The 23,571-nt window shown below is 34.4% G+C and overlaps 1 protein-coding gene across 1 annotated transcript in view; it reads left to right on the forward strand.

The window, feature by feature from the left end:
• Positions 1-23,571, forward strand: part of LOC149078941 (transient receptor potential-gamma protein-like) — a 140,741-nt gene that overhangs the window by 38,343 nt on the left and 78,827 nt on the right. The window contains exon 2 of the mRNA XM_089240470.1: positions 21,955-22,230. Coding sequence (XP_089096596.1) covers positions 22,028-22,230 — 203 coding nt within the window. The 5' untranslated portion in view covers positions 21,955-22,027. The remainder of the gene's footprint in view (positions 1-21,954; positions 22,231-23,571) is intronic.

The following is a 23,571-nucleotide window of genomic DNA, read 5'->3' on the forward strand; positions in this document are numbered from 1 at the left end:
CCGATGACAAGCAGTGACAGAAAAATTTTAAGCAAAATAGATTGTGAAAATAGTCGAAATTTTTATAAAAGAAATAGACAGTTTTGAGTTATGGACGTAATTTCTTGTATAAAGGAAACGAAGATAAATCCGAAAAAGCTGTTTCTATATATTTTAGCGAGGAAAAAAAAAATCTTCGGCTGGCATGGGCGGTATTAAACAGTACTTTCATGTATCTTTATATCAAGATAACATGACGTAACGCTATTGTGAAGCGGCTACAGTATTGACATACAAGCTTCATACACCATTCATCGTAAGTATCAACCGTAAAGGAAAACAAAATCCGGGTATTAAAAAAAGTTATGAAACGATGTTTATTGTCCGGGCATTTTTGTATATTCAAGGATAAACACGAAACTTTACTTGAAATTTTCGAGATGCATTCTATTTAGTAGAGCGAACATTCATATATATAGTAAGATGGAAAGGAAAAAAAATGTGAAAATACGTGATTTCAGAGTTTATTTTTCTCTCCTTTTGATAACAGTTATAATAAATCTAAAAAAGAAAAAAAAGTCAAGAAACTTTATATTTTCTTCATCTTTTCATACCAGGTTCCCGAGAAAGTTTTCCATTTTCCTTTTTTTCCCCCCTCAAAGGGGGTTCCCCTTTGTTATATGATATTTCATTTTCACACCGCACCTTGCCAGGAAAAAGACTTGGTTCTTTTCTTCTGTTTTCATTTTATTTTCACAGAAAACTTTCGCAAGAAAAATGTAAATGAAAGATTTCCGAAATCTTATTTCTTTTCTTTTACTATTCATGAATATAAGTGAGCTCGAAACTCAAAGAAATATGAATCAACACACGAACAATTGCACATACATACATACATATACGCACACTCTAGTGTTGGTGTTTACTTTGGCTCGAGTTCAACGAATATTGATGAATATTTCACGGAAATTTTTCAAACATATAGTTTGAATAGAAATTTTCTGAAATAGGTATTACTTTAGAAATTCGATAAGAAAACTTCCATTAGAGTAAGTTTTTCGATTGTCACTCTTCGGAGTTATTCTTTGTCGAATAGTTTTAGAGAACTGGAAGGTCACGGAGATCACTGGAATGTCTTGATTATACCTCTTCAAAAAAATAACTTTTGGTTGTGTATGACATCTCTGTTTCACAACCTCTCAAATTTATTTGTTCCAACGCCCCTTTTCTCAGAACTTTTGCTCTTATTGTTCCTATAAATTCAGTTACATATAATGCATTCTATATACAGAGAAATTGAAACCAAAATTTTACCATATAGTATACACATTGCTCACCAGTACGCATCTAGACGCGTGATTCACGCAACAAAATTCAATTTCCCAAATTCGAATTTGGTTGAGAAGTAAAAATACTACTTCAAAAATTTTAGGTTTTTTTTAATAGTGTGATTTCTCACTGATTAAAATAAATACCCCCTTAAAATTTTGGAGAGGAGTTAAATTACTCTCCAAAATTATATTTTCGAATAACACTGCTCGCGTATAAGCCGACCCTTCACTTCAGCACCACCAAAATCACAATAAATTGAAAACCCGTGAATAAGCCGACCCCCCAAAAATCAGAACATTTTAAGGGGGTAAAAATCTTATGTTTTCATGTAGTTTTCAGTTTCGTCTATCGCTTTTTAGAAAATTTGATGATGATTTCGGTGGAAACAGAATTCCACGTCCCGTGAACATTGCACACTAAGCCAACGTCGGGTTTCGTTAAGGCACCACTTTTTGCTGTTTTTTTTAATCTTCGAAACTCATCCATTCGGTTAGTAAATTTCTTAAATAATCTTTAAAATATCTTTTAAAAGATTTCTGATTATTAGCTTATCTATAGCAACCAAAAATTACTCCACTGATTTTGTGACGCCATCTAAAGTAGGCTTACTCCGAAGACGTCGTGAATCTTCAAGCTAGATGTGCGGAGGCAGGCCATGTAGCTATAGGCCATATAGATTTTGCTAAGGGGGTGGGTGTCAATATTTTCTCCTCGAAAAATGGCCCATGTATAAGTCGACCCCCCCCACGAGCATATAACCTTCGGTACTTACATACATGATAAACTAATTTGGAACAAAAATCAAGTCTGATGTTAAATAACTCGCAAGATCCAATATTGTGACTCATATCTTAACATCTTAACATATAAGACGTGGCCTGAACGTATTTATGTTGTCAGCATCATGTTTATTTCGTGTTATGCTGCTGCTGACATCTGGCTTTCATATTTTGAAGTGAAAATGGCAAGTGCTTGAAATGTCGTGCAACCGTGTTTAAGGCCTTCCTGCTCTCTGCGGAGAGACTTCTTCAAATGGTAGTACGACAATTACTGTACGGCAACTACGACTATTGCGTTTTTTTCCAACTGAATTGCACGTTTTGGACAATAGAGCTATAAATAATACAGAACTATAAATAAACCCATTATGCGCCGTAAACGTTATGCGAAATTTTTATTGACCTGCTGGATGGCAGTAGTCCATAGAGGTGACAAAGTGTTTGTATTTGTGCATGTTTCTTCGTAATTGTTGTTATTGTAATGTATGTATTATGTGAATAATTTGAAAATTAAAAAAAAAAAGTACCGACCACAGAATTCAGTTCGAATCCGAATTCTTTACCTCCTTGGAATGGCTGCTCAGTGAGAACTTTATTCGCCCATTTACTCAAAAATTTAGATCCAAATCTTTGAAATAGTTCTGTTTGTTCACTGATTCTCCACGAAAATAATGACCATGAATAATGCTCATAATTTAAGTGCTACAAAAACTTTCTTCAGTTCTAATAGCCGAATATCGTCTCGTCTCTTCTATGAAGTCAGATACAAATGGCGTTTTTTCAACAATTCGATTACATATCTATTCAAACAAAGTGCCGGAGACTACCAATATACTACCATACCTAGTGCCGAAGATATACTTAATATATATATTACTTGACCCTACATGCACCTCGTACATATTCCTCTGCAGAATTTCTTATGCATTGACACATGCCGACCACCACTGTGGGGTTCGAACCCCACAGTGGTGGTCGGCTGAAGTTGGTTTTCTGTGGTTCCCAACTTCAAGGCGCAAATGCGAGCCGATCTCCCCGTTAAAAAGTCTCGCCACAGAGAGCAACAGTCCTACAACAATAAATCATTCAATCATAACACTTCACTCATAGTTAGAAAAACTAGTGGCAGATGGCAGCACTACACATAACAAACATTACAGAAAAACAACAAAACTTCACGTCAAGTTTCACTACACGCACATGCACATTCCCGCATGTACCGATTCGTTGGGGGGTTCCGGTGTAGTAGTAGGTAGGGCCTCCAAAAAATGGCTCGGGGATCCATGATGTTCTTAAGTCAGCCACCTCGTTGGGCAATTTGCCTGTTGTGGCTTTGTATTTGTATGTTGGAATGTGCGTGTACATGTTGCGAACTAGCTTGAGGTCTGCATCTTGCGGATGCTGCCATCTGTCTTCCACATTCCAAACCGAAGATGCTAAATGCCTGAATTATCATGTTGGTCTGCTCACTCTCTGTGGAGAGGCTTTTTCGAATGGGACAATGGGTCGCATTCTCGTCTCAAAGTCGGAAAACGCAGAAAACCAATTTCAGCTGACCGCTACTGTGCGTCACTACCAACGTGGTAAGTATGAAACACTAGATGCAAAGTGGAGATGAAGATTAACTTCGGAAAGGAAACTAACTAATCTTCATCTCCGCTTGGTATCAAGTCTTTTTACTCTGTATGAACAGCAGAGAGACACATCGCACGCGCGTTTTCCCTCCCCGTATCAATTTATACAGGGTGATTACTTAATTTTCCTTGCCTCATTTTACTGGCGAACTATTGATCTTAGAGACATACTTCCAATAAAAAAAAATCATCCAAATAACTTGCAGGACTCAGATACGCCATTTATATTGCAAGGGGTTGTATAGTTATTTAAATAAAAAAATTAACTTTTTACAGTCTCCGTGTCCCCAAGAACCCAGTTAGAAAGTTGTTGCTCTAACTCTTCTTAGGCAAACAAAAATAATCCCACGTTTCTAATTGCAATGTTTGCAGAGGTATTTTAATTCAAAAATCGGGAGAAGTTGGGGAAAAAAAATAGCTTAAAGTAACTGACAACGCTCCTTTCTCTGACAGGCTGTTCCTTCCCAGCTTTCATCCAACTTTGAACTCAAATATCTCAGCAAACATTCCACGTTGAAGTGTGGAACTTTTTTGGTTGGGCTCAGGAAAGACTGGACAACAACTTTCTAACTGGGTTTTTGAGGACAGGATGCCCGTATAAAAGGTTATTTATTTTATTTAATAACTAAACAACCCGTTGCAGCATGAATGATGTATCTGAGTTCTACACGTTATTTGGATAATTTTCTTAATTGGATTTATGCCTCTAGGATCAACTGCTCGCCAGAAAAATGCGCCAAGAGGAATTACGTAATCACCCTATATTATGACCGACCTCGGCACGCACATGGCCAAGTTCATATGACGTCAGAAGTATAACTCACGCATAATAACGGGTTGTAGCTTATGTAGCAGGCCAAACAGAAAGAAATATGAACTCCCCGGTACACAAACACTAAAACAAAAGAAGTATCAAGCGAGATTTCTGTGGGAAATTCTTCCAGTAATGCATTATTCATTTGGAGGCAAACTTCGTACTGAATCCCCGAAGAGAAAACACATACACTGGTATTTTTTGAGAGTTTTAATATAAAATAAGGGGAAGAAAACCAAAACACACAAAATGTTGGTCAAATTCAAAAATGTTGTTTTTCAAAATTTTTATTGATGCTGCCTTTTTTCCTTCGTCTTCTGGAAAACAAAACTCACAAAATTTGTTCCAACTTTGGGAGGCTTAATTTACATCGGTAGGAAATCTCATATGCATTTCGTTCATTCATATTGATGATATAGTCTTTATTTCCTTAAAATACCCTTTCTATACGGAAACGTGAAAGAAAACCTCGAACTGAAGAACCTTAAAAAAAAAACTTCTGCCCTTGATATGCGAATGAATAACGAGATGTAATATGCGGAATGTCTGTGCGGTGTACGCTGAAAGGAACGAGTAGTGCTATCTGGAATTTAGAGAACGTTCATTCATGAATGGAATTGTTTCAATCCTAGTATAAAACTCGAATGGCTTATTTTCGAGGAGAGATATGGCTGGAATCGGATGCTAAATCGAAAAGAAAGAAAATATTTCTTTCTTTATTCAAAATATCGTCGAGGGATTCGGTTTTCTCAATTTTCTCGAATTTTCTATTTTCAAGCCATTGATCAATAGTTTTTTTTTCTCCCATTCACTAAAGTTCACAGTGAATTATCATTTATTTAAATATTACATCATTGTTGAAATAAAGTAATTATTGATTATTTTTTGTATTAGATGCGAACTTTAATTAAAAATTGTCAGTGTTTTTCAAGTTATAATTCAAAGTTCAAATTTCAGCAATTGTTGTTTTTGAACTATGTACGATAACACGGGGAGGATACATAATTTTCTATTTACGAAATCGATGCGATAAATCCGATATTTTCCATTTTCGATGAATAAATACGAAAATTTGATGTCTACCACTTCCCGCGAAATCTTAAGTTTTGAAGCGAAAAAAAGGTGCTAATTTTGCTGAGCACTTGAACTCTAAAACATTACAGTGCATTAATACTTGGCTTCGGAATTGAATCATTAAAAAAAAAAAGTTGTATCGTTAGTTTAGTTCGTGTTTGCGGTTGAATGAAAAATTTTTTAATTGGAAAATATTTTTGTGAATGTGTGCAAAATTTTTGATTCGAATTTTATTTTTTGGAATAAAAGAAATACATTTTTTTGCTTCAAAAATATTTTTGTGGATGAATGCTAAATTTTTCATTTCAGAAATATTTTTGTGAATAAATGCGAAATTTTTGATTTTGAATATTTTTTTTTCGAAAATGGATGAAATATCTTTGATTTGAAAAATATTTTTTTTTTGTGGATGAACGCGAAATTTTTGAGCAAACAAATTTTTTTGAATGAATACAAAATTCATACACTTTTTTTAATACAAAATTCATACACTTTTTTTAATACAAAATTCATACACTTTTTTTAATACAAAATTCATACACTTTTTTTAATACAAAATTCATATAACTCGAATTTTTTTTTTTTTACATTTATTTTTGATAATGAATGTGAAATTTTGGATTTGAAATTTTTTTCTGTGACTGTGAAATTCACGTATCTCTAACGATAACTCACCCTCCAATTTTATGACGATACGTTGCTGGACCTGACATTCCCGCTTTTTCACGGTACTTAAATTGATTGGAAAAAAAGTTTCATAGGAACTTGAAAAATATTTGAATTCTTTTGTAGATGAAAATGAAATATTTAAAAGAGATAGACCTTATTTTTCTATACATCGATGAAATTCTCTCTCTCTCTCTCTTGCCTACACGTTCATAAATCTCAAGAAACTTCATCAGGAATTGGCAAGACGCATTCATGACGACGACACATTTATCACGCCGAAGTGGGAAGTCAGACTGAGAACAGAATGTCTTCAAAAGTCGTAAAATTTTGTGAAATATTTCCTGTCAGATGCATTTTACTCATTCCGGAAACTTTCTTTCTCTCTCTCTATCCGAAAATAGTGGAAAGCATAAGAAGAAAAAGAAAATGGTCATTCCAATATCCTAATAGAATTTTTTTTTTTACAATTGAATCTTTGTGGGGGGGGGGGGGAGAGGAGGAGCGATTTTCTTCGGCCCAATAAAACATGTCCAAAGGAATCCCCGATTCAATACTCCTAGAAGATTTGGGACAGCAAATAAATATGTCTCCTATCCAAGCGGAGATCTACTGATCTGGACAAGCGAAACACATTTCAACTGCAGTTCGTGAGCGAAATCAAATATAATAACTACATGAGTTATCCGGACAGAATCGACACATCACTTCATATCTGCGATCTGGTGCTCGGAATTGAATATAAATACAGTAGATATACTGTACGTACATATTTCGGGTAGATATCCGCAAAGAGAAATGTCTTAAAAACAAAGAATGGTAAGAAAAAAAAATGAGCATTGCCATGTTTACGGAGTAAATCTTCAATCCCAAGCGTGAGGTGACATGAAAATGGTCTAGTTTTCTGGAATCGACTCTTTTAAGAAACCATAGAAAACTTTAATCTGACTCGTTTCGTATGCCGCATCACGTATCTCGTTAAAATGCGCGGAAGTTTTTGGCGTTCGGATTCACGAGGATTTACAAAATATAAAATATGATTCCATGGATGTGTTCGAAATTCAATATTTTTTTCGAAATAATTCGATTATCACTACATCATTGAAATTCACTGTTGTTATGTGTGTCTATAGGAGGCTATCTGTTTTTCTTTTTAGGGAATCATGCAATTCTGCTTGGTTTCAAAATATGTAGATAGTTATTTCCGAAATATTATCTTTGTATTTATCGCATTTGAAATATTGTATAATACTCATCTGTATGTGTGTTTCTTCTACTGAACTGTACATTTTTTCCCAAATTGTTTGCACAGCCGATATCTCCGAAACCATTGACTTTAGGAAACATACTTTCAGCTACAAAAGTTTCCAAATTACATGTTAATATTTGAAATGTCTTAAATTTTCCAAGGGGGTCGTATCATGAAAAAATAAAAATAAATAAACCTCTTACGTGATTCCTGTGTGCTGAACCAATTAGTGAAATATAAATGCAGCTCTGAGAAGGCAGTTTTTTGTAAGTCATTTACAAAAAATTTGAAATTTTTAAAAGCAATATTAGTGGAGATATTTCACTTCGAAGTTTCCAACATTTATCACCAAATGACTCATGGTGGGGTTCACAAATTTCGAAACGTAAATTAAATTCAAAGTTGTGAAAATTTTGTAATTGTCAAAATAAATGTAAAAAAACGTAATCATTATTTATTGGGAATAAGAAAAGTGGTCAAGTTTCATTCTATTTTTGTACAATCCCTAAAAATGGCATCTTTGCACCAATAAAAATTTGTTAACACAATGATAGATTGCCAAAACGTATATTTTCATACATTTGAAATCTCGATAAATATTGCATTTCAAAATGTCAAATTTCTTGCTAATAACTTTTTAGAGCGGGCTTTACATTTAAATAATCAGAACTTTTAGCACACGGGGACTGTATAAAAAGTTAATTAATTTTTTTTATGTATACGATCCCTTAAACAAATTTTGAAATTTGAAGTATCTGCACGTTACGGTTTGGTCCGAAATTGATACTTCTTATTTGATTCTTCATAACATGAAAATTGCTATAAAGATAAATCTATATACCTCAGCTCAAATAGAACACATTTTCAGTTTCAAAGCACTATTTTTATCTTCTTTTTTTGTTATTTGCAACACCATCCAGCTTTTCGGCCTGGATAGATGGACCAAGCTCGTGAAGTCGTCAAATTCTAAATCCACAGGCATTGTCCACAATACTTGATCTTTCCGAATGTGGTTTGTCATCATTTGAAACAAGGCCATTCACCTTCTTTCTGTGTGCTGAAATAATCTATTTTGTTCCCTTGAATAGTTCGCAATTGACAGAGAGTATCAATCAAAGTTGAATGTTTCCAGCGCGGAGGAATTGCATACCTTTATTTCATACCCAAATCCATGTTTCATGTCATTTTTTTGTAAGCAATACTTCTGATGCTTTATATGTCGGATATGAACTTCCTGTATTTTTATATGAAGATACAAACTTGAATGAAATGTCTTGAAAATCTCTCTTTGATATCATGGTGAATACAGTTAAATAAGAAGTTTTCATTTTGGACGAACTAAGTCCTATTGAATTTTCCTCTCGAATAACGATTCGTGAGGATTGTTATGTAAATGCGAACATTGAAATTAAAAAATGTCACGCGTATACATTGCCTAATAACTTGGGAATCTTAAAGATTGAAGATTCTATATTATATACCATTTCATTAAGGCTGTTAATAATGAGAACTAATGTACGAACTTTAATTATTAAAATCGAATTTCACTGGAAAAAATTAAGTTTATCTGTCTTATTCACAAGACATATTCTTACATTCACTGTATACGTGCAAAATTTGTATTATTCAACAACTGGTCATGGTATCAATACAATCGCAATGAAAGTTACAAGTTATTTTACTGAAGAAAATTTAAATTATGTGGTTGATTCTAAAATAAAATAAATCAGTATGAAGAGTGTGATTGTGATACCTTCGTTATGTATAATAATTAAAGGTAGAAAATCAGCAAATATTAAAAAAATTAAAATTAAATTAACAAATTTAAATTAAACAAATTTATTACCCTTGCTCGAAAAGAATTCTAATTAGTAAAATTTTGAAAATTCCACATTTTGCGAAAGAAATTTAATCCGTGACACTTGAATAAGATTTCGTTGAGATTCGCGGTGCTCGAAATTCTTGATTTTTGCCACTATTTCATTTTTCGGTGATTCAAACCATCAAATAACAATATAAGTGCCAACTAATACGGAATTTCCGTAGTTTCTACGGTTTCCTACAAGAAAATACGGAAGTACGGGGAATCATGAAAAACTACAGGAGTCTTTATTTTTTTGTTCAAGAGTTTCTTTGAATTCCATTATCCTATCGAGTACAAAATGATGTCACGCAATGACCGCATCTCCAAAGAATAAATATCAACTCAAGCAAATATTGTTGATATTTATTCAGCAGTAGTTATAATAAGAAAAAGTAGTTATATACATAACTACCTTCTTTGTGACTCAAACTATAGTAAGAAAATACTTTAATAAAAACTTTATATGCATTATTATTATACTAATAAATAATTATTATATTAATAAATTACTTTATATATATAAAGTAATATTACTTCAATACATTTATTTATATGTGATTTTTAAGGCTTTTTGCGTCCTCTCTGAGGTCCTGTTTAAGCACAATTGCAATTACAATAGTACAATTTATTTATACAATATTATTGGCCCTGTAGGCCGATGCAAGGGAATGCCGTTGAATGTGAAATAGATGCATGATATTATACAAAAAACTAGTGATAGTGAGGGAGTCGACAATAGAACTGTGGAGTTTGTTCCATTCACCAATGGTATAAGGAAAGATGTCGTATTTAAAGCAGTCAATATAGAAGCAGAAATAGGTTTTAGTTTAAGGGAATGGTCGAGTCTTCTGGAGATGTAGGATGGCTTAGCTAGAATGCTAGAAGTATCAAAGTTGGGATGAAAATCTTATGAAACTGGGTTAGTCGAAAATAAGACGAAGAGTAGAGAGAGGGAGGAGATTAAGTTCATTTTCAAGTTCGGACACGGAAATTAAAGGTGACTAGCAGTCGTGGTGAATTTATTTTGGATTGATTCGAGTTTGTCTATATTACTGGAGGTATAGAAAAGTACTGGAGACATGAGTTTGGTAGCAGAGTGGAATGTTTAAAATTGCGGCGGAGGAACAAAAGTTTTGTTGAGACATTTCTGGAAGACGTAATTAGCATGTCTGTTCCAACATAGGCCAGTTGAGATTATGACGCCGAGGTATTTAATTTGAGAAACTTGGGATATTATTCAATTATTGACTCAATTATTCCTCTTGTGAATACTGTTACTCAATTGAGTAAGAATATTGATTGAATAAGAGTATTCAAGAGGAAGTAATTTACGGGTAACTCCCATGAGAACTGTTTTGAAATATTGATAGGCATCTGCCATGATGAACACCAGTCAGAGATAGAAGCTAGATTATGTTGGAGAAGTTCTTGATTGGACTCTTGGTGAATGATGAGGTAAATTACGCAGCCACCTGCAAAGAATCTAGTGGTATCTATAGCACTATCTAACAATAGTACAAAAAGGTACAACTACAAACAGATTTTTTTAAATGGCAGCTAAATTTAAGAATTGAAAGTTTTCGGCTTTCTATGCATGTCCGTAATTACTTATAGAATCAGGATTTCATGTAAAAATATCATCAAAGTTTTTTTTTCCTTTTAGCGCTATGCGTCCATAAAATGAAATCTCGAAATAACCCTTCCTCCGGCCACTTCTCCATATTCATTGTTAAACATTTGCAGAGACTATGTGGCGTTGAACTCGAGAAGCGGGCACCGTATAACGCATGACATTGTCTCATGTTGTTGCTTGCAACGCGCTTCTAGCGGATGGACACAACAACGGCTGACAGGGACACACTAACGCAGTAATTTATTCGCCTCTAGTTTACCCTCTCGCTACAACGATTTGCAGCATTTAACGAGAAATGGGAGGAAACCCAATCGACAGAACACAGTAAATGTTTGGCGGGAACGAAAATAGAATCGATGCCCTCAAACAGCGCTTTCTCGACCACTTCGATGGTTTCCCGGGCCACGATAAATTATCTCGACTGCGGAAGTCGGTGACATCTTATGTAAAGACAACGGTATATTTTTTCTGAGAACGGTACGCTCTTTTCTGGGAAGAATTTTTATAGGACACTAATAACTTTTGACCATGTTTACAATCACCAAACGGAAAAACAAATTACCTATACAATTCGATTCCATAGAAAAACACTAAATGCGCATTGTCAATAACAGTGGACTCACATTCACATGATGGATATCATATACCGTTTTGTGTTTTGAAGTGAGAGGGCAAAGAGAACTACAAGAACACTGCATAACCGCATAAATTTTGCAACTAAATATTAAAACAATTTATTATTATATTATTTGATTATTTTCAAATCTGACTTGTTTAATTCCAATTGTAATGTGTAAAAGCCGTCCATTTGTGAGAGTTTGTTGCGTGAAAACGCTTGTTGTCATGTTTCGAACATCGTTTGGGAGGTTTTAGCAAGAAAATAGCATGAAGTATTTTCCCATACATCCATACCAACCGGGAAAAGTTCAGGCTAATTCACCTTTATTTGTAATATCCACCTTTGCTTCTGCGCAGTAGCTGGACAGTCACGGGTGACATCCATTCTATAGACCAGTGGTTCGCAAAATGCGCGACGTGGCTACTAGGGGCGTCGTCGATACTGATGTGTGACGGTCCGGTGCTTTGAAGCGATTTTTTATTAAACTGTTGTGGGGAGCATGGAGCCTTGGACACACACACACAATCACACATTTATTATTAAATATTCCTGCCCTATAAAAATACGGAAAATTGGGGTAAAAGGTGCGGGAAATCCAGAATTGTCGCCAAAAATAATACCAAAGTTATCATTTATTGGTGAAATCACTTTGAAATTGTCAATGGGAAATTTTATGGGAAATGAAGCACTACTTGTAAATTGCAGTGGATTAAAATAAATTCAGTAGTGAAAAAAAAGAAGAAGATAAAACGTCTGTATATATGCACACAGGCTGGAAAAGCGTAAGCTGAGATCATTGGTCAGTTAGCTGTTGAAAGGTGTTGGATTTTCAGCAGAAAACGAATCTTCGAATTATAGATCAAGTTACGACAGCTCCTGATGATGCCAACCATTGGTATTGGGGAAACGTTGAGTAAAATGAACGATGACGACGGCTTTTTTTGCCCTGAAAAACCTCTCTTCCAATCTATCTTTGCTGGATGTATTACATCGATTAAATCTTTTTCGTTCATCAGGCGTAAAACACATCCTCTCGACCTCTTGCCCAGACAAATTAATTTCTAATAGAAAGTTCAATTTTCATAAGCTCATGAGCAATACGTACAGAAAACGAGCTCATTATTCATCGCCGAGTCCTTCGGTCGCTTATTAGTATCACGCCCATTAGCGGTGTAACATGAAATTAAACACTACAGTCTCTCCATTTCCCGATATGACAACGCTGCAGGCAGGCAGAGCAAAACTTCAAACTAATTGCGATATAAAGAGGTTTTCTAGGGATTTTCCCCGATAAATGACCATTAATATGCTGTTACCGGAGCTGCTCCGTTTAACTCCGTCATCTTCATATCCAGCGTTAAGTAAATAAGCTAGGCGACATTTACATTCTCTCTCTCCGGAATTCCACTTCCACTATTTCGTATATTTTCAGTACTTAATAATGAGGGAAGGAGTAAAAAGAGAGTCTTTGGAAGATCACTCTGCGATAATTTATCACGCTCTTATGAAGATTTTATGCGGCTTCGAATTTCGTGCCGATGCTAAAGCATTATTTTAAAGACGGCGGTATTTTGTAACGGGAGAACTCTCTCTGCTCTTATCTTCCTAATCTTTTCTCTTCTACCACCAGCAGATGATATTGAGCATCGAAATTAGTTTGGCTTTATGACAACTTTATGGACACTGGGTATGAAACCAGAACCAATTTATATGATATATCCCAGTAGCAATGGTAACTTGCCAAGTTGTGATAAGAAATAGTTATACGAAAGACATTCAATAATTCTCTCCATGCTCTTCAATTTGTTTTGGAGATTCTAATAAATGATCGGGATATGTTTAAATATCGATTTAAGTATAAAGATATATGGATCAAAAGCATTATTATTGCAATATCTTATTCGTAAGGGGGAAAATGAAAACTGAAATGTAAATTCAGGTTTTTATTGAGAGTTACTGAATCAGAATCGGAAAGAGCATACCTTATGAACCGTGAATAGTGCAGGCCACACGTGTACTTCGTCCACATTCATCTGCGGAATTTCTAACGCATTGGTACGTGTTGGAATGTGCGTATACTTGTTGTGAACCTAACGTGAAGCTTGTTACTGTGTAATGCTGCCATTAATTTTTCTATGAGTGAAGTGCTATAATTGAATAATTGTACCGTTGTAGGTCTGTTGTTCTCTGTGGCGAAACTTCTAAAAAGGGGGATCGGCTCGCATTCACACCTCGAAGTTGGGAACAGTGCAGGCTGCATCACCTATTGTTAATATTAGCTGTTGTCCCTGTACAGGTGCTGGATTTTATCAGAAGTTCATTTCAAAAAATTAAAAGAGGCATGACTGTGTGCCATCGCTGGGTGCTGAAAATATTGTACCGTAAACGCTGTCTACTTTGACCGAAAACGAAAAAAAAAAAAAAAAAAAAAGAACGATTGAAACATGCGTGTTACTAGCTGATTGCTTCAGGTTTGCCTAGCAGTCGGCGATTGCGTATCACTAGTTAGTCAAGCCCACCTTCAATAGAGTTCTAATATTCACCACACTAGGTTGCAGCAATGTTGTTTCCCATTAAATACTCGTGTTTTATTTTTGTCTAACTTCCGTTTGTGCAAGGAATTCAGTACAGCATATGTTTTAGTTTAGGTAAGTAGGCCTACCAATAAAATTATTTTGTTGAACTATCAAGGTTGGTAAAATGCATAGATCAAAAAATATTACTGGTATTCTCCAAAAAATGGGTTATTTTGTCCCAAAACAAAGAGAGAGGTTTGAACTATCTGAAAATTACCTCAAATCTCAGAATTTGTTTTATTCGTTATTTTCTACCATAAGATTAAACAAAAAGTTTTATAATAGTGGACCAAAGTATAAAACCCTTGTTACGGCACCGTATTTTAGCCTTTCTCTTCTTCGCGGAGAGTACATTTTAAAATATATAGTTTTCCCTTTGGGGGAGGGGGGGGGGGGGCTCACACTAAATTTTGCGTCGCTTACATTACCTCTTAGCGGCCGTTCAAGTATTACGTAAGAAAATTTTTATCCATTTTTGACCCCCCCCCCCCCCCCTTGTCAGCAAAATTTCGTCATCAGCTCTGCCCCTCTGAATCCTAACTCATATTTTCATAAAGGGTGATTGCCCCTCTTGTCATCAAAAATCAGCAAATCGGAAACCCCCCCCCCCCCATCGACGATGATGTAATACTTGAACGGCCCCTTATGTGTGGGAAAACCCGATAGTCAATAAATAGACTATGAACCAGACATTTTCTAACAATTATTTGTTCGTGGAATACTAGAAAACAGCGATTTGAATGAAAAGTAAAAATGCTAATTTCATCCTGAAAAATGTGCGGCACTTACGTTGAACAATTTTTGGCTTTTTCATGGGCTTTTTTCCCGTTTGTGGTGCCTATGCGGCGGATAGGTCAAGAAATTCAGTAAATGATCATTGTAAACTGTATACGGTTTCACACAAGAATGAAACTATTGATCCCTCCTTGATGTCTGTATGATGACTGTGATCTATACGGCGCCTTTTAGGTAGGCAACATTGTTCTGCGGCTCTTCAAATGGATCTTGGTTCTTTTTATGTTGACTCTGTTCATTGGCTCCTACGTTTCATGAGGAAAGTGTACTACTACTACCTTACCGTGCATGTCACTTGTACATAGAAAGTGTATTTTAAATGAATTCACGAATAGTTCTAGAATCCATAGATGACAAACCAAGTTGTATCTGTTATTGTTGAATTGTAGGCATGGTATATCCACCTTTGATTCATCAACCTCGACAGTTATACATTAAATATGAAAGATACTAAATCGGTCGGGCATCTTGATACGTCCAAATTGGATATAACATAGTTCTGATTTTTCTAAATTCCACAATAATTGTGAATGGAATCGTATTGTTCACCTTCCAAGCTTATCCGAAAGGTGGGACGTGATGTTTTTATGGCTCTGCTGCTCGAGGAATACTCATTTTTCAGTTTATTTTCAATCCATTGAACAATCTTGGACGTGCATCTTCACCAATAACAGTATTTTTACAATCTCATCTGATGTTGAGAAGTGGTGAGAGTCAACCCTATACTTGATATTTTGCAGCACAGTGGAATGGGGAATCGGAAACTCGAAGCTTCATCGATTTTAATAGAAATTAGCGTCTTACGGCAAGTTAATTAAGAAGTTAATGTTCTTTCCGATGGTTTTACCTAATACAGGAAATAAGTCATAAAACAAACGAACGCATTTCTAATAAAAAAAGGAAACTTTATCTCGAACTCCCACATTTAACAGCCGCAATGGGTGTAACGAACAAAAGAGAAAGCCAACCATTAACACAACTTCACACCCAGACTCATTATACCGATACATTAATTATCCACCAACGCTAATTAATAGAAAATTTTAATTTGCCCCAGTTTATTTATTTTTCTTCTTTCATTTCTTCGATTACTTTGATAGTTAAAATAGCAAATATAGCTGCTTTTATGACCGTTTTATATCCTGCTTGGTAAATTAAAACTTATCCACACGTGAAACTAGCGTTCAACAGGACGCAGAGCCGCCCTTAGGGGTTTGCGACAGGTGCGGTCTCACTTCGCCCAGTGGTTTGAGGGTACTCGCACTTATGGTAATAAAAATGAAAAATGTTTTAGTTAGCAATTTACTGTATCTGAACCTCAACTGATTCAATTTTGGAATTTTCATCGGTTCTGAACTTTCATCGATTCTGTAACAATTTCTTTCATCGGTTCAGAATTTTCATCAATGCTGGAATTATTTCTTTCATTATTCCCAAATTTTCATCAACTCAGGGATTTTTCTTCATCACAGAGTCTTGCCACAGAGAGCAATAGGCCTACAACGGTACAAGTATTCAATCATTAAACTTCGCGCACAATTTGAATCATAGATGGCAGCACTGAAACATATAAAACACTAGATACACACTCAGATTGCTCAGTCAGGTACATACAGTTTGCTCCAGACTCTGCCACTAAGCTGTGCTGGAATTGATCTCGGCAACGGGATAAGTCAGGTGGAAGAGCCCTTCATTCATTGGCTCCAAGGCCAAGGTTAATCAGATGCGGTCGCTTAGGAAGGGTGAGATCGCACCGGGCCGCTATATTTTTGGAGCCCACAAAAAGGGATAAAATATTTTGATCATTATTTATTTATTATGTTTGCATTATTCATTTATATTTTATCTTAAAATTCAGTTTAAAATACTGTACCTCTAACATTCAGACATTGAACCATGTGGTCTAGGGTTTTGACAAACTCTCTGCCCCCAAGCTAAGAAGGGTGGTGCCGGTGTATCTGGTGCCCTTAGGGGTGATGGACCAGAGTGCCGGGGGGGGGACTAAATTTTTCTTTTAACCACTTATTCAAAAGTACACGAAGGAGGTATAAAGCATGCTTGCCCAGGAAAAAAGACCATCCAGTTGAGGCCCTAGACAGATAATCGGTTTTCTAGCCCCTTTACAGCCTCATCAACATTTGAGTGCCTGCACTTGCAATTTTTTCCTCTGGGCAGCGGACACTATTGTCCATATGTATTGCCGATTGTTTTTTTTATGACCATAAAATAGTAGTTGGATAGTCATTCCCGTGTGCACATGTTAACCTAGCGTGCACCAAATTACCCATAACACTAGGCACCATGTTCAACGCCGCAAAGCTTTTTTTTTTTCACCGAAGCACAAAATACTTAAACACGTTGCCTGATTGGCTCTCTCAGAATATCCCAGTACCATAAGGGGGGTCCACATGGGTTCCAGGTTAAGAAGCACAGATCTATACCCAAATATGTCGCAAATAAAGCAATATGTTGCCTACGAGAATGTTTTTATGGCAGGAATTGTTGAAATCGGATTGCCGTTATCGGAAGAACTGAAGTGGTCTTTTGTCATTCTTGTCGAAGAAATAAAGAGTAGAATAGAATTCAGTTTTTTTAGAGAGCAAAGGAGAAAAGGCACGAAGTTTAATCGATTCACCACCAAAGTTGAGCCTCAATTCTATATCTAGGACATTGACCCACAGCCCGCACCATGTCTCTCGTATCTCTTCTCTTTTCTCCCTGCAACTTCTTGTCCCGGATATCTCGGAAAATCGGGAAAAATATAGATGACAGTCTTAAAAGGAACGAATTCCGGTTCGAGTAATGGTCAGGAAATTTTCTTTAAAAACCCTCGATTTGATGAAGATATAATTTTCGCATTAGGAGCACAAAAGCCGCGTGCGTTTAGGGATGAGACTGGAATGTATTCGATTGATAGGATCAATTACGAGTACGTACTTTGAAGGAAAAAAAAAATTTTTGACCACAATGTGTAAACATTTTGAATTTTTCTAATTTTTTTAAAATCTTTTTTTAGTTCTTTAATTCGATATCGATTTTTTTTATTAATCCTTTTACTAATCTAATTTTTAATGACTTTCAATCCGATTATTAACTTGGTTCTTATTAGTTTTCTGATTATTTTTCTTTTTTGGTTTCTATAGTTTTGATTTTTGAAAACCTACCAATTTTCTTTCGATTTTCACCTTTCAAGTTTTTTCTAATTTTATACGTTCTGATTTTTCTTAATTTTATCCTTTTAATTACTTCCAATTTCATCCTTTTTATTATTCTCAATATTATTTTTTTTCAGATTTTTTTTGAATTTTATCTTTTTTCGACTTTTTTTAAATTTTATCTTTTTTCGATTTTTTTTAATTTTATCCTTTTCATTATTCTTAATTTTATCCTTTATGTGACTTCTCTTAATTTTATCTTTTTGATTTCTCTTAAGTTTATCTTTTTGATTTCTCTTAATTTTATCTTTTTGATTTCTCTTAATTTTATCTTTTTGATTCCTCTTAATTTTATTTTTTTGATTTTTCTTAATTTTATCCTTTTAATTATTCCTAATATTTCATCCTTTTAACTATTCCTAATTTCATCATTTTAACTATTCTTAAATTTATCCTTTTGATTATTCTTAAATTTATCCTTTTGATTATTCTTAAATTTATCCTTTTGATTATACTTAAATTTAATCCTTTTGATTATACTTAAATTTAATCCTTTTGATTATTCTTAATTTTAATCCTTTTGATTATTCTTAATTTTAATCCTTTTGATTATTCTTAATTTTAATCCTTTTGATTATTCTTAATTTTAATCCTTTTGATTATTCTTAATTTTAATCCTTTATGTGACTTTTAATTTTATCCTTTATGTGAATTCTTTTAATTTTATCGTTTATGTGACTTTTAATTTTATCGTTTATGTGACTTTTAATTTTATCGTTTATGTGACTTTTAATTTTATCCTTTATGTGAATTCTTTTAATTTTATCGTTTATGTGACTTCTTAATTTTTTCCATTTTGATTTTTCTCAACTTTATCCGTTTTGATTTTTCTTAACTTTATCCGTTTTGATTTTTCCTAACTTTTAATTTTTCTTAATTATTTTTAATTTTTGATTTTTTAAATCATTTTTAATTTTTGATTTTTTAAATCATTTTTAATGTTTCTTAATTTTATTATTTGTAATTTTCCTAATTTGCTATTTTTATTATTATTAAAGTTTTTACTATTTGAAATTAATAAAACAAGTCTTGTCCAACTGGATTGCAAAAATAGTATATTTTACTGCTTTACAAAACAAATGACTCGAAATCTATAAGTTTAGGTTGAACTTGCATGTATAGTAGTAAACGTAAGGTAAAATAGTCTATAAAGGAAAACTTGACTTTGATCCAGTTTATCAATTCTCCTGATGATGCCAACCACTAGTGTTGGGGAAACGTTGAGAACAAACTCAAACGGACGACGGTCTTCGAACCCGAAAAAACAATTTTTATTTTATGTAAGGTAAAATGTTAAATATTTTGATTAATTGTCCATAACTGCCGGTTATCAAGCATAATCACCAATCATGTCAGTAAGTTTCTTAAAATTTCGCACATTCGTAACTTTTACCAGTGATTATGCATAACTCCCTAATGAAATTGGTAAGTATGATAACTATGAAAGAAATCATGCGTACTCCCATGATGCGTGCACTCTAAATATTTCGCCATGAAATTAAATGAAATGAAAGTAAGTATTATAAGGAAAAAAAAGTATATATTATTATGTCTCTTAACTTTAATTTTCTTAACATTTTTAAACATAATTATCACCGATCGAAGTTTGAACAAAATGTAGATTTCATTGATTAGATTTTAGTAGATCCATTCATATTGGCCGGTGTATTTCATTGACGACTTATCATATTTACCAATACAAGCTAGGAATTATGCATAATCACCGATACATGCGGTAAATTCACAAAATTTATCAAACTTTCCAAAATGGTCGGTGATTATGAGATTTTTTTATTTTCGAATGCTAAACCCTAAATTACAGTAAAACTCCTCTTGACGGACACCCCTCTTTTACTGCCAAATAATAATGTTCCCTAGCAAAAACTATTCATTTCAAACTCCGGATTAACGGCCACCCTTCTTTTACGGACGAACCTTTTTGTCCCACCGGTGTCCGCAAAAGAGGAATCTTACTGTATTTCCATAGTATTTTAGGTTCTATTTGCGATGGAAAAGCATTATCCCTGTCATACTGTGAATGACATTCGAGATACAGACGCTTCTTTCCAAGAGATATACAAAAAATCAATACGGTTTTTCTTTTCTGAAACTCTTCTTTTGCTTTTTTCTCGTTTGATGCCTAATCGGCTCTTTAGGCTATATTCTATATCGTCAAAGACGATAAAGATATAGCAATCATTCACTTATAAGGGAAAAAAAATCAAGAAGTCCGATACGATCAAAAGTGAAGAAAATAGATCATAAAATTTTTGGTATTCATATATCATTTATTCCTACTATAAATCTGTATATAAATCGACTGGATTCTTCTTTCATATTTTGAAAAATATTCTTCGGTAAAGCTTACTTTAGTTCAAATCAGAAAGCCAGTCTTCTGATTTCTCGGGGAATTTTTCACAAGTGCATATTTTCATTATAACGCTCGTGCAACTGATATCGTTGTCTAAAAAACGAGTTCTGTGCGATGCGAATTATTTGTAGCCACTGCATATTATAGCAATCATTGTGTAAAGTGCGTCTCAAAGTGTAAAGAATAATTTTTAAAAAAAGAAATGAGCGAAAGCGACATATCCAAAAAAGTTTTATAGCTATTATAAAACTTATTAAAATATATCTTCTTAAAATATGTTCAATAATTTTGATATGAATAACAATTTGAGGAACTGCGGGTATTATATGGAATAGTCGGATAATATGGAATACCGGGTTTTCTCAGCCTTCAAGCATGGTCGAAGTGAAGCAGTAATACAGAACTTCGAAAATGTCCCCGTTATGCCAGAGTCAGTGTCGCTCGGCTGTCGTCATCATAACGGCTGCTATAGCAAAATGCAGTGTTTGTTTTTCCACTTCTAGAAATGTACTTAAACAAGTTTTCAAAAGTGTTTATGAAATACTGCAAATGTGTCCAACAATTTGAAACTAAGTACAATAAGCATCATAAGTGTTTTATTTTATTGCACTGTGCTCATTTTTAGCTAGTGCTTCTCTCCGGTTAGATGGAGCGCTATTTTTTCACAGATGGTGTGTCGGGTAAATGAAATACTATACGGATTATCTGAATTGGGTTAGAATACCTCTTCACAAGATGGAAAGTTTGGAAAATAGAAAAGGAAAAAGGTCTAGAGAGAGAGAGAAATAGTATGTGTCCTGTTCGTTTTGTGGGCCTCCTACCCTGACTGTTTTTACGACGATGTACGTGTCAATGCAAAGACAAGAATCTAAATTTTATAGAAAAGCCAGTTTCAAGTTTCTATAATGTTTTAAATTGGAATTTATCGAAGAAATAAAAGTGGTGCTCCATTTTACTCGAACTTCCTATTTGAAGATTAACAAATTTGCATAAAGTTGGATTTCACAGACCAACTTTACAAACGAATTGCTGTCCGTGTGTGATCCAACTTTATGCAAATTTGTAAAACTTCTTTGGGAAATCACTATTTTACAGATTTTTTTCTATACTTTTGAGAAAACATTTTTTAAACGCTCACATTTATAACTGAAATTGTAATTTTGTTATTCATGTCAAAATTATTGCGACGGCGCATGTTAATTAGTTCTATGATCATGTATCAATACTTTTTTTTGGATGTTACTTTCGTTCATATTTCATTCAAAAAATACTCGTTATATATACTTTTAAAACACACTACATTTCGTAAGCTATAATTTCAATAGTTATTGATGGTTTCGGTTTGAATTTGTAGGATAACTACCGATGAGAATGTTTGCAACGATGATGACGGATACATAGGTTGCTGCGGTAGCCATAGAGACAGGATGGAAAAAGAAGACGCAGTGGGAGATGAGGAAGCGGCAATTGGCGACTGTTTGAATGGACACTGCCCTCCCCAGATGGCGATGGCCGGTGAGGAGGACGTCTTACAGTTGTTACCAGCCTCCAGATCTCACGGACAACTGACGTATGATGAGAAAAAATTCCTAATATCTGTAGAGAGGGGAGACTTGGCCACCGTCAGAAGGTGAGTCTCGAACCAGAAGAAAACAAAATAAATATAGGTGACTATTTTCCTTAGCTGCATATTTGGAATCACTTCCGACGAAACATCTTGACAGCAAAAGGATCCTGCAGCGAGTCATGAAGTCAATAAAACTCGTCATATTCTGTATGAAGCTTAATAACAAAATAACCCCAACTCGTCATTATTACATCTTTGGGCAAATGGCTATAGACTATTCAGTATAAATATTATGCGCACACAACCAATGTATTTCACGAACTTAAAAATACAGTATTTCGATATCCTTTCAGTCTTAAATATACATTTCCAGAGGTTTACTTTGTACCTCATATAGTACATGCTACCATAATTGGAAATACAGTGATATTCACAAAAAATATGTCTCGATATGTTAACTTAATTCATTATATAACCTCCAATTTTTTTTTAATGAAATTCGTTTTTTTCTTCCCCCCTCCCCATGCAAGGATTCCCCTAAAAGGAAACTTTAATGAAATGGGTAGGTAAAAATGACGTGTTCGTATATTATGGCTATTCAGACGACTGCGACAAAAATAGCATTGGTTTGTTCATGATATTCCATTATGCCATATTACATTTGAGTTGAAGTAACATGTTAGAATACTGGTGACATGACATTAAAAAACTTAAAACAACAATAATACTGCATACCGAAAAGTTAAGAATTAATAGAGAACTCGAATTTAAAAAGTAGTAAGAAACTGGAAGTTAAAATAAGCATAAAATGCACTTTAAACTCAGAAATTGATAATAAGAAATTCGCAATTGATGAAACAGTATTTCTGGTCGAGTTCTGAGTGTAATGTCTTATGGTCACAACTATTAATGCACGTCATAATCAGCCCTCCCAAATGGCGTGTTTGTCTATGTCTCGTTATTTGGGGGCTGCTGCCGGAAAGAGGAATTGACTGAATTAGCAGGCTGCCCATACGCAGTCCCATTCGGCGCAAATATACGCTGTAATGGAAGAGAATGTCGGTCATTTATAGCTCAATAGTAGAGCACTCACCCAGATTTTAATTGTTTGGTTGTTCGATTACCCTCAGAGGCATATGATATTCTTTCCGAGCTTCATCCATCTCTGCTTGGCATCCAGACTTTCGTGTATATCTATCATAATTCATCAATTTACTATTTTCTATCATAGTTTAATACTTTCTATCATAATTGTAGTAAAAATATTTCTAAGAATTTCAACAGATTGAAAGAAACACACGATATCAAATCTTCACCACATCTAATCAGTCGAATGACAAATTGTTGAGAGATCAAGGCAACATCCCTTTAATGTTTACCAACGTCAATGATCCAAAAGAATAA

Source organism: Pholcus phalangioides, unplaced genomic scaffold (assembly GCF_987345545.1).
Source record: "Pholcus phalangioides strain wild (caught in Gottingen) unplaced genomic scaffold, Ppha-v1.0 ptg000013l_1, whole genome shotgun sequence".
Taxonomy (NCBI): Eukaryota; Metazoa; Arthropoda; class Arachnida; order Araneae; family Pholcidae; genus Pholcus; species Pholcus phalangioides.